This window comes from Nerophis ophidion, linkage group LG14 (genome assembly GCF_033978795.1).
Source record: "Nerophis ophidion isolate RoL-2023_Sa linkage group LG14, RoL_Noph_v1.0, whole genome shotgun sequence".
NCBI classification, from domain to species: Eukaryota; Metazoa; Chordata; class Actinopteri; order Syngnathiformes; family Syngnathidae; genus Nerophis; species Nerophis ophidion.
The window spans coordinates 44,052,661-44,066,181 of NC_084624.1; the positions used below are offsets into that span (position 1 = coordinate 44,052,661).

Sequence of the window (13,521 nt, forward strand, 5' to 3'; positions counted from 1 at the left end):
ACTCTCACTGTTATGTTAGATCCACTATGGACTGCTCACTACTATGTGAGATCCACTATGGACTGCTCACTATTATGGTAGATCCACTATGGACTAGACTCTCACTATTTTTGTTAGATCCACTATGGACGGGACTCTCACTATTATCTTAGATCCACTATGGGCTGCTCACTATTATGTTAGATCCACTATGGACTGGACTCTCACTATTATGCTAGATCCACAATGGACTGGACTCTCACACTATTATGTTAGATCTACTATGGACTGGACTCTCACATTATTATGTTAGATCCACTATGGACTGGACTCTCACTGTTATGTTAGATCCACTATGGACTGCTCACTACTATGTGAGATCCACTATGGACTGCTCACTATTATGGTAGATCCACTATGGACTAGACTCTCACTATTATGTTAGATCCACTATGGACTGGACTCTCACTATTATGTTAGATCCACTATGGACTGGACTCTCACTATTATGTTAGATCCACTATGGACTGGACTCTCACTATTATGTTTGATCCACTATGGACTGGACTCTCACACTATTATGTTAGATCCACTATGGACTGGACTCTCACACTATTATGTTAGATCCACTATGGACTGGACTGTCACTATTATGTTAGATCCACTATGGACTGGACTCTCACTATTACATTAGATCCACTATGGATTGGACTCTCAATATTATGTTAGATCCACTATGGGCTGCTCACTATTATGTTAGATCCACTATGGACTGGACTCTCCCACTATTATGTTAGATCCACTATGGACTGGACTGTCACTATTATGTTGGATCCACTATGGACTGGACTCTCACTATTACATTAGATCCACTATTGACTGGACTCTCACACTATAATGTTAGATCCACTATGGACTGGACTCTCACTAAAATGTTAGATCCACTATGGACTGGACTCTCACTATGATGTTAGATCCACTATGGACTGGACTCGCACTATTATGCTAGATCCACTATGGACTGGACTCTCACTATTATGTTATATCCACTATGGACTGGACTCTCACTATTTTTGTTAGATCCACTATGGACGGGACTCTCACTATTATCTTAGATCCACTATGGGCTGCTCACTATTATGTTAGATCCACTATGGACTGGACTCTCACTATTATGCTAGATCCACAATGGACTGGACTCTCACACTATTATGTTAGATCTACTATGGACTGGACTCTCACATTATTATGTTAAATCCACTATGGACTGGACTCTCACTGTTATGTTAGATCCACTATGGACTGCTCACTACTATGTGAGATCCACTATGGACTGCTCACTATTATGGTAGATCCACTATGGACTAGACTCTCACTATTATGTTAGATCCACTATGGACTGGACTCTCACTATTATGTTAGATCCACTATGGACTGGACTCTCACTATTATGTTAGATCCACTATGGACTGGACTCTCACTATTATGTTTGATCCACTATGGACTGGACTCTCCCACTATTATGTTAGATCCACTATGGACTGGACTCTCACACTATTATGTTAGATCCACTATGGACTGGACTGTCACTATTATGTTAGATCCACTATGGACTGGACTCTCACTATTACATTAGATCCACTATGGACTGGACTCTCAATATTATGTTAGATCCACTATGGGCTGCTCACTATTATGTTAGATCCACTATGGACTGGACTCTCCCACTATTATGTTAGATCCACTATGGACTGGACTGTCACTATTATGTTGGATCCACTATGGACTGGACTCTCACTATTACATTAGATCCACTATTGACTGGACTCTCACACTATAATGTTAGATCCACTATGGACTGGACTCTCACTAAAATGTTAGATCCACTATGGACTGGACTCTCACTATGATGTTAGATCCACTATGGACTGGACTCGCACTATTATGCTAGATCCACTATGGACTGGACTCTCACTATTATGTTATATCCACTATGGACTGGACTCTCACTATTTTTGTTAGATCCACTATGGACGGGACTCTCACTATTATCTTAGATCCACTATGGGCTGCTCACTATTATGTTGGATCCACTATGGACTGGACTCTCACTATTATGCTAGATCCACAATGGACTGGACTCTCACACTATTATGTTAGATCTACTATGGACTGGACTCTCACATTATTATGTTAGATCCACTATGGACTGGACTCTCACTGTTATGTTAGATCCACTATGGACTGCTCACTACTATGTGAGATCCACTATGGACTGCTCACTATTATGGTAGATCCACTATGGACTAGACTCTCACTATTATGTTAGATCCACTATGGACTGGACTCTCACTATTATGTTAGATCCACTATGGACTGAACTCTCACTATTATGTTTGATCCACTATGGACTGGACTCTCACACTATTATGTTAGATCCACTATGGACTGGACTCTCACTATTATGTTAGATCCACTATGGACTGCTCACTATTATGTTAGATCCACTATGGACTGCTCACTACTATGTGAGATCCACTATGGACTGCTCACTATTATGGTAGATCCACTATGGACTGGACTCTCACTATTATATTAGATCCACTATGGACTGGACTCTCACACAATCATGTTAGATCCACTATGGACTGCACTCTCACTATTATGTTAGATCCACTATGGACTGGACTTTCACACTATTATGTTAGATCGACTATGGACTGGACTCTCACACTATTATGTTAGATCCACTATGGACTGGACTTTCACACTATTATGTTAGATCGACTATGGACTGGACTTTCACACTATTATGTTAGATCCACTATGGACTGGACTCTCACACTATTATGTCGACGTCCATTGCACCGGTAAGCGCTGCTTAAAATATTTTGTCAGAGTAAGCTATTATGATGATAACAATATCGCTAATCCTAGTTCAAAATAATTAGTTCCCAAAACGCAAGCCCCCAAGGCCTTGTTCATGCCAGGCCCAGTGCAAGTGGGTCAACATCTGGTTAAGACCAACTGTTGCCACAATCAAACCAAGATGCCTTTTGGCAGCTTTCACTTAACCCTCAGAAAACCCCAACAGAATCCAACGTGATCCGTCCTTCAAACAATCAGTTGTCCACGGGTAGAAAAATCGTCCCATTATCGCCATGTCAAAGCTCTGGATCACATTGTCCAATTGATACCGACTTGGTTTCCAAACCTGTGATCGCAGCAGCTGACGTCTGCCTCGTCCAACAACTGCTTGGAAATAATTGGATCAGCAACTTTCTACATGTGGGTCACAATTACATCGCTTGATTCGCTGATGGTGGTCAGGGTTGCTCAACTTCAAAATTGGTTCAAGGTCCCATATGATACTATTTTTTCACCGATAAATACAAACCCTGTTTCCATATAAGTTGGGAAATTGTGTTAGATGTAAATATAAACGGAATACAATGATATGTAAGTCATTTTCAACCCATATTGAGTTGAATATGTTACAGAGAAAACATATTTGATGTTCAAACTGATAAACATTTTATTCTTTGTGCAAATAATCATTAACTTTAGAATTTCATGGTTGCAACACGTGCCAAAGGTAGTTGGGAAAGGGCATGTTCACCACTGTGTTACATCACCTTTTCTTTTAACAACACTCAATAAACGTTTGGGAACTGAGGAAACTAATTGTTGAAGCTTTGATAGTGGAATTCTTTCCCATTCTTGTTTTATGTAGAGCTTCAGTCGTTCAACAGTCCGGGGTCTCCGCTGTCGTATTTTACGCTTCATAATGCACCACACATTTTCAATGGGAGACAGGTCTGGACTGCAGGCGGGCCAGGAAAGTACCCGCACTCTTTTTTTTACGAAGCCACATGTGCTGAATGTGGCTTGGCATTGTCTTGCTGAAATAAGCAGGGGCGTCCATGAAAAAGACGGTGCTTAGATGGCAGCATATGTTGTTCCAAAACCTGTATGTACCTTTCAGCATTAATGGTGCCTTCACAGATGTGTAAGTTACCCATGCCTTGGACACTAATGCCCCCCCATACCATCACAGATGCGGGCTTTTGAACTTTGCGTCGATGACAGTCTGGATGGTTCGCTTCCCCTTAGCCTGTATGTCGAATATTTCCAAAAACAATTTGAAACGTGGACTCGTCAGACCACAGAAAACTTTTCCACTTTGCATCAGTCCATCTTAGATGATCTCGGGCCCAGAGAAGCTGGCGGCGTTTCTGGATGTTGTCGATAAATGGCTTTCGCTTTGCATAGTTAAGCTTTAACTTGCACTTACAGATGTAGCGACCAACTGTATTTAGTGACAGTGGTTTTCTAAAGTGTTCCTGAGCCCATGTGGTGATATCCTTTATAGAGATTGATGTCGTTTTTGATACAGTGCCGTCTGAGGGATGGAAGGTCACGGTCATTCAATGTTGGTTTCCGGCCATGCCGCTTACGTGGAGTGATTTCTCCAGATTCTCTGAACCTTTTGATGATATTATGGAGCGTAGATGTTGAAATCCCTAAACTTCTTGCAATTGCACTTTGAGAAACGTTGTTCTTAAACTGTTTGACTATTTGCTCACGCAGTTGTGGACAAAGGGGTGTACCTCGCCCCATCCTTTCTTGTGAAAGACTGAGCATTTTTTGGGAAGCTGCTTTTATACCCAATCATGGCACCCACCTGTTCCCAATTCGCCTGCACACCTGTGGGATGTTCCAAATAAGTGTTTGATGAGCGTTCCTCAACTTTATCAGTATTTATTGCCACCTTTCCCAACTTATTTGTCACGTGTTGCTGGCATTAAATTATAAAGTTAATGATTATTTGCAAAAAAATAAATAAATGTTTATCAGTTTGAACATCAAATATGTTGTCTATGTAGCATATTCAACTGAATATGGGTTGAAAAGGATTTGCAAATCATTGTATTCTGTTTATATTTACATCGAACACAATTTCTCAACTCATATGGAAACAGGGTTTGTGTGAGCTTGGACAAGAGTTTATGCCCAAACGTTGCTGGAAAAAGCACAAAAACACTCTTCAGAGAGAGTGGAGCGCAAACATTAAACAGGTGGAAAAACATGTCCAAGACTAAGCCCTGTTGCATAAGGGTGCAAGCAAAGGTGTTTGAGCAGCACCCACATGCGAGATTCTTTTCAGGGACTTGGACTGCTTGGCACTTAAATGTGGGCCATTATTGTTATTCTACAGCGAAAAGTTGGAGCAAAGTGAGTAGCGAAACGGCCTCCATCATCTTGTCCGAGCACCTCCGCCTAACACCAGCGGACAACGTAATTGCTCTTTTGTGAGGGCACATGGCGGAGTGTTGCGTCGCATTAAAAGTAGAGGTGAAGCTGCACCAAAATAGAAGTACTTTAGCAAACTCGAGCACACGACGCCGCGCCAACATTGCAACACTGCTAACTTAAGCCAACGCCGCGATTCATCATTTAACGCTGACGTAAACGATAAATTATTTTTGTTTTGCTCAGTGACTGCGACTGGCTTTTATCGTGGCCAAATATGATGAAACAACATGATACAGTGTGAAGTAGGAGATACAAAAAATAAGTCCCAGGCCACCGTTTGACATGTTCATTTAAAAAAAAAAAAAAAGCTAGGGCTGGGCGATATATGGAAAATACTCGATATATCGCGGGTTTGTCTCTTGATATAGAAAATGACTATATCGTGACATTCGAGTATACCAGACCTAGGCAAATTAAGGCCCGGGGGCCACATGCGGCCCGTTGAGCTTTTTAATCTGGCCCGCCAGACATTCACAAATCATTTTTTTTAGATGTTTGAAGACCTACTGAAACCCACGACTATTGACCACGCAGTCTGATAGTTTATATATCAATGATGAAATATTATAGCAACACATGCCAATACGGCCCTTTTAGTTGACTAAATTGCAATTTTAAATTTCGCGCAGAAGTATCATGCTAAAACCTTGCGGTATGATGACGGGTGCGCGTGACATGACGCACTGTAAAGGACATTTTGTTCCAGCACCGTTCACAGCTATAAGTCGTCTGTTTTCATCGCATAATTCCACAGTATTCCGGACGTCTGTGTTGCTGAATCTTTTGCAATTTGTTCAATGAATAATGGAGACGTCAAAGAAGAAAGATGTAGGTGGGAAGTGGTGTATTGCGGCCGCCTTAAGCAACACAAACACAGCCGGTGTTTCATTGTTTACATTCCCGAAAGATGACGGTGAAGCTTTACTATGGAACAGAGCGGTCAGGCGAACACGGTTGGATTGGACCACACACACAAAGTACAGTGTATTATGCAGCGATCATTTCGAGAGATCGTGTTTCGAAGAAGGTCCCTTGCAAAGGGCAGAGATGGGCATCGCCACCACCCGACGACTGGTGCTGAAGAAAGGTGCGGGGCCGACCTTCAGGTTGTACAGGTACGACCATATAATCTCACTAAAACACTAGTAGTGAAGTGAATTGTGAAGTGAATTATATTTATATAGCGCTTTTCTCAAGTGACTCAAAGCGCTTTACATAGTGAAACCCAATATCTAAGTTACATTTAAACCAGTGTGGGTGGCACTGGGAGCAGGTAAGTAAAGTGTCTTGCCCAAAGACACAACGGCAGTAACTAGGATGGCACAAGCGGGAATCGAACCTGCAACCCTCAAGTTGCTGGCACGGCCACTCTACCGACCGAGCTATGCCGCCCCACAGTAGCACAATAAGCAAATAAGGGATTTTCCAGGATTATCCTAATAAATTTGTCTAATAACATCTGAATCGCTCCCAATGTATAGCCTTTTTTTATTTATTTCTAGTCCTTCACTCTCACTTTCCTCATCCACAAATCTTTCATCCTCACTCAACTTAATGGGGAAATCGTCGCTTTCTCGGTCCGAATCACTCTCGCAGCTGGTGGCCATGATTGTAAACAATGTTCAGATGTGAGGAGCTCCACAACCCGTGACGTCACGCGCACATCGTCTGCTACTTCCGGTACAGGCAAGGCTTTTTCATTAGCGACCAAAAGTTGCGAATTTTATCGTCGATGTTCTCTACTAAATCCTTTCAGCAAAAATATGGCAATATCGCGAAAAGATCAAGTATGAAACATAGAATGGACCTGCTATCCCCGTTTAAATAAGAACATCTCATTTCAGTAGGCCTTTAAGATGGAAAGTGTAGCTGCCATTATGATGTGCAGTCATGTTTTCTAATGAGTCTAATAAGTCTTGAACTATACAAAGTATTTCAATGGTTGGAATCTGCGCTTACGGATGATATACCAGTTACTATGGTCATTTAATTAGCTACTGTGGAGAAGCGGAGCCGGCAGTCCGACAGCTAGGCAGGACACGCCGTAGCCCAGCCCAAGATGGCGGCGAGGAGGCGTGGACGGCAGTCCGACAGCGAGGCAGGACACGTCGTAGCCCAGCCCAAGATGGCGGCGAGGAGGCGTGGACGGCAGTCCGACAGCGAAGCAGGACACGCCGTAGCCCAGCCCAAGATGGCGGCGAGGAGGCGTGGACAGCAGTCCGACAGCGAGGCAGGTCACGCTGGACCCTGACCCAAGATGGCGGCGAGGAGGCGTGGACGGCAAGCGAGCGAGGAGCGACGCCGCAATCAAAATCAGGTGCGTGGGTCACCTGGAGACAATTGAGTAATCCTCCCGCACTGTACAAGAGGGCGACAGCCGTGAATGTCGGGGAGAGAGGCGTAGAGACGAGAAGGAGCCAGAGGGAAGCTGACGCTGAAAGAGAGAAACTGAGAGCGCGAGAGAGGCGACAACGCCGAAGGAGAAAGGTAAGCGGAAGAGCGAGCGGCAGACAAAGCAGCTGAAAAGCAGTCGTTATTGTAAAATAAAGAAGTCTAAACGTGCCGCCGCTATGTCCTTCCTTGACGGTCCTTGGAACCCGCACGACGGCTTGAGAAGTCCGTCACGGTTACCATGGTAATCTAATTAGTTACTATGGTAATGTAAGTCCCAGCAGCTCAGATGAGGCACCAAGCAGTGTGGGTGGGGAGCGTTTCCACAGACACGGAAGGAGATTTTCACAACAAAGTTCTAAAGCTTAGTGATGTATCTGATATACCCGATTGTAGTTGGGTTTATTTTGTACCCTTGGCGTTCATATTTCATGGTTTGTTGCATTTTTGTTGCGTTTCACTTGATTGTAAAATGTGTCGATGGACAGGGGGTGTGACGTTCATGTTTGGTCAATATTCAGTGTTTTATCCTTTGTAGAAAAATGTAAAATTCCATTATGTTTTTTAAGGCGGTCCGTCACAACGTTTTTAGCATTCAATCAGACATTATTGTGAGGTTTTGTATTAGTGTTCGTAAGAATAGATGTACCGGCCCCCAGACACATTTTTTTCTCTAAATGTGGGCCCGAGTCAAAAATAATTGCCCAGGCCTGGATTATACGTTCTCACACAGTTGCTTTTACCTGCGGACATTCCCCTCTTTCTTGTCTCTCCTTCTCACAGAGATTTAAAACAAGCGAGCCTTCTTACATACGTCACGTGTGCAAAGTCACACGCTGCCGCGGAGCAGACAGGTAGCGACATGGTAACGGTAGCTGTGATGCTAATGGTGCGGTGCGAGTGGTAATACGAGAGAGAGAAGGTGCAAATCTGGTAAAAAATAAAGGAAGAATTAATTCCCAAGAAAAACAGCACGGGGTCCATCGTCTGGCGATGGTTTGGCTTCGAGTGGGAAAATATTGAACAATTATGCGGCAAAAGCGTTGCTACAAAAAGTAGCACCGCTAATATAGCGTTGTTTGAAAAGTCACCCGCTAGAGAATGAAGAGTGCTTACTCCGCATGTCAACATCTCCGTTCGGTGCCACACCTACAAAACGCCGTAGCAACTATTTCCAGATCAACACCATATCAAAAAATAGTCGACAACAGAAGGAGATAATTGTTCGCAGGAACCTACAACATAGCATTTTTTCCAACGCTCAAAAAAGGTTGAAAAACACTGCCAATCAAAGCCCACACTGACTCAAATGATCTATCTGCACCTTTATCCAGGTTTTCACCCCCCCCAAAAAAAAAAAAGTTTGTAAATGTGTTTAAAAATCCATGATAGCCTACAAGAAGAACATCCGAGTTAATGGTGCCCTAAGATTCCCGCACAGTACTACAACTTCATTTATTTTTTGGTTAGAGCAGGGGTCACCAACCTTTTTGAAACCAAGAGCTATTCTTGGGTACTGATTAATGCGAAGGGCTACCAGTTTGATACACACTTAAATAGATAGTATCTCTGTCCGTCATTCCGTCGTACATTTTTTTTCCTTTTACAGAAGGTTTTTTTGTAGTGAATAAATGACGAAAAAAACATAACACTTAATTGAACGGTTTAAAAGAGGAGAAAACACGGAAAAAATGAAATGTAAATTTTGAAACATAGTTTATCTTCAATTTTGACTCTTTAAAATTCAAAATTCTACCGAAAAAAAGAAGAGAAAAACTAGCTAATTCAAATCTTTTTGAAAAGATTAAAAAAATAATTTATGGAACATCGTTAGTAATTTTTCCTGATTAGAGAATTTTGATGACATGTTTTAAATAGGTTAAAATCCAATCTGCACTTTGTTAGAATATATAACAAATTGGACCAAGCTATATTTCTAACAAAGACAAATCATTATTTCTTCTAGATTTTCCAGAATTCTTTTTTTTTTAAAGAAATTCAAAAGACTTTGAAATAAGATTTAAATTTGATTCTAAGGATTTTCTAGATTTGCCATAATAATGTTTTTGAATTTTAATCATAAGTTTGAAGAAATATTTCACAAATATTCTTCGTCGAAAAAACAAAAGCTAAAATGAAGAATTTGATTAAAATGTATTCATTATTCCTTACAATAAAAAAAATAACTGTACGGCTTAATTTTTTTCTCTAAAATTGTCTTTCTGAAAATTATAAGAAGCAAAGTTAAAAAATTAATTATATTTCAAAAAGTGAAGACCAAGTCTTTAAAATATTTTTGGGGATTTTCAAATTCTATTTGAGTTTTGTCTCTCTTAGAATTAAAAATGCCGAGCAAAGCGAGACCAGCTTGCTAGTAAATAAATAACATTTTAAAAATAGAGGCAGCTCACTGGTAAGTGCTGCTATTTGAGCTATTTTTAGAATAGGCCGGTGGGCGACTCATCTGGTCCTTAAAGGCTACCTGGTGTCACCGCGTTGGTGACCCCTGGGTTGGAGATCGGTGGGTTGTGAGTTCAAACCAGTCATACCAAAGAATATAAAAATGGGAGCCATTACCTCCCTGCTTGGCACTCAGCATCAAGGGTTGGAATCTGGGGTTAAATCACCAAAAATGATTCCCGGGCGGGCCCACCACTGTTGCTCACTGCTCCCCTCACCTCCCAGGGGGTGAACAAGGGGATGGGTCAAATTCAGAGGACATATTTCACCACATCGAGTGTGTGCGAGACAATCATTGGTACTTTAACTTTATAAAATATGCTTGACGATAAGAGTAGTAATATTTTTGGAGGAAGTCAGTTCAAAAACTCTTAAAGGGAGACATTAGGAATGGAGTTGAGACGTGATAAAAGATGGACAATTCCATTTCTACAAGTGTAAGACTTACTTCTTTGACAGTGCTTCTGCGTCCAGCATCGTTCGCTGAAGTGCCCGTTGATGGTCGTGGTCTGGCAGGTGGTCTTCCCCACGGATGCCCCCGGGCACACGTCTCCGCACTCTCTTTCGTTCTTGTTGGCCACAATGTAGTTGTCCTCCACAGAGTCCAGGATCTTGGACCAATCCAGCGTGGACAAGTAGCAGAGGTCCCAGTTCTTCTCGATCCGCACGGCCCCCCGGGTGATGTTCATTAAGCTCTGGAGGCCGATCTCTCGCAGCTGCAGCATCTCGAACACCACCAGGGCGTAGTTGAAGAACAGGTTGTTGCCTCGGATGACCGTCAGGTTGGGGAAGAGGTCGCTGAGACTCTCCAGGCCGTACACTCGGAAGAGCAGCAGGTAGTCGGTCACCACGGTCAGCTTGGGGAAGGTGAGGCCTCGGAAGTCTTCGGGCTTGGTCCCAAACATGAGGAGGATCTTTAGGTGACCTTCGATCACCGTGCAGTTAGCCAGCGAGTTGAGGTTGGTCACATCGTTGCGGATGTCCTTGCTTGGGCAAACTGAATACAAAGACAGAAGACCAAGATTACTAGACATATAATAAGTAAGTAAGTACATTTTATTTATAATTTTCACAGATAAAATCACAAAGCACTGTATGTCAGAATAATTGTATCCAAATTATCACACAACTTTGTGTTGCCATGAGTTCCCGGCGAGAAGACAAAAGCTCTTTGATTCTACCAAGAAGAAAACTTGTGTTCTGTTTCTCTGACGTATTGTAATCCACAGAAAGATTGTGTCTTGACCCGTGAACTACAAAGCGGAGACAAAGCAGGACGTGCCCAAGTTCCAGGCACCTCTTCTTTGAACTGTTTTGTACGACCTCTTCTTTAAACTCTTTTACAACCTTTTCTTTGAACCAACCTTTTCTTTGAACTGTTTTGCAATCAAAGACGACGGCTGTTTACGACCCCCGTGTCTTTAGAAACATAGATAGATAGATAGATAGATAGATAGATAGATGGATAGATGGATAGATAGATAGATGGATGGATTAGATAGATTAGATTAGATTGGATTAGATAGTGCTTTATTTATTCCGTTAGGAGAGTTCCTTCAGGAAAATTACAATTTTCAGCACAATCCCATTCAAGATTAGACAAACATTACAGGGAGACAGAACAGGATTGCTGACGGGTCTGCCGCATTCCAGCGCCCCTTACAAAAATAAAGATGCGATACAGTTAAACAAGGGGGGGGGGGGGATAGAAGATTAAAACAAAATAAAATAAAAAATAAAAATAGATAGATAGATAAATAGATAGTACTTTATTGATTCCTTCAGGAGAGTTCCTTCAGGAAAATTAAAATTCCAGCAGCAGTGTACAGAGTTGAGATCAATTTAAATAAAAGTAAAAAGTAAATAATGGGGGTTTAAATGGAAACAAAATAGAGAAATATTACAATAAGAATAAACAATAAAAAGCAACAATGGGTATAAAAATATGACAGTAAAATAAGAATATAACAAGAGAAAGTAGGCAGTAGTGACCATGTTATGAAAACGTATTGCACTGTTATTGTTTTGCATCCCCTGTCATCCTAGTACCCCCCGCCCCCCTAGCCCCCAGAGAGGAGTTGTACAGTCTAATGGCGTGTGGGACAAATGAGTTTTTGAGTCTATTAGTCCTGCACTTGTGATGAAGCAGTCTAGAACTGAACAGGCTCCTCTGGCTACTGATAACACTATGCAGAGGGTGACTGGCATCATCCAGGATGCTCACTAGTTTTTCCACAGTCCTCTTCTCTGCCACCGTCACCAGTGAGTCCAGTTTCATTCCCATTGTAGAACCGGCCCGCCTGATCAGTTTCTCAAGTCTGGAGCTGTCCTTCCTAGATGTACTGCCCCCCCCAGCACACTACCATGTAGAACAGAACACTGGCAACCACAGACTGGTAGTACATCCACAGGAGTTTTTTGCAGATGTTGAAGGAGTGCAGTCTCCTGAGGAAGTACAGCCTGCTCTGTCCTTTCTTGTACTGGTGGTCCGTGTTAACAGTCCAGTCCAGCTTATTGTCCACCCAAACCCCGAGGTACTTGAATGAGTCCACGGTCTGTACCTCAACTCCCTTGATCACAATAGGTTGTGACCGTGGACTCGACAGCTGTTGCCAAGTAATCAGGGAACGTCCAAATAAAAGAGGAGGCGTACAATCTTTGGTCGGAGCGTAGTGAAACTGCACAAGGGTACAGATGTACGCGTTCTCCTCACTGAGCCAAATTTAATTCTGTCTCTGTTTGATTCCTTGCTTCTTGTCTCGTTTAATAGATGTCGTCAGTGTTTGAACCTGACACTGTACAAAACATAGGTGAAGTAAAACCTATCCATTTTCAACCGCTTATTCCCTTTGCGGTCGCGGGGGGCACTGGTGCCTATCTCAGCTACAATCGGACGGATGGCTGGGTACACCCTGGACAAGTCGCCACCTCATCCCAGGGCCAACACAGATAGACAGACAACATTCACACTCACATTCACACACTAGGGCCAATTTTTAGTGTTGCCAATCAACTTATCCCCAGGCATTCAATTTAAAACAACAAAGGCAACATCATTAAAAGGATACAAAGTGGATTAAAAACAATAGTTTAAAAGGTGCATTAACTGAAAGCTTTGCTAAAAAGAGAAGTTTTCAATTGTTTCTTTAAAGTTTCAACACAGTCAAGATCACGGAGGAATTGGTGCAAATTATTCCAGAGTCTGGGAGCTATAGCCTGGAATGCCAGGTCTTCACTGGTTTTAAAACAAGTTTTTAGAATCTTTAGAACAGTGTTTTTCAACCTTTTTTGAGACAAAGCACATTTTTTGTTTTGGAAAACTGCAAAGGCACACCCCAAGCAGATATTAAAAAACAAAACTCAGTTGACAGTAAA

At 42.2% G+C, this 13,521-nt stretch overlaps 1 protein-coding gene across 1 annotated transcript in view; it reads right to left on the reverse strand.

Moving 5' to 3' along the window:
* insra (insulin receptor a) overlaps nt 1-13,521 on the reverse strand; it is a 157,221-nt gene that overhangs the window by 104,306 nt on the left and 39,394 nt on the right. The window contains 1 exon segment of the mRNA XM_061920826.1: nt 10,595-11,143. Within this exon segment, the coding sequence (XP_061776810.1) occupies nt 10,595-11,143 (549 nt within the window).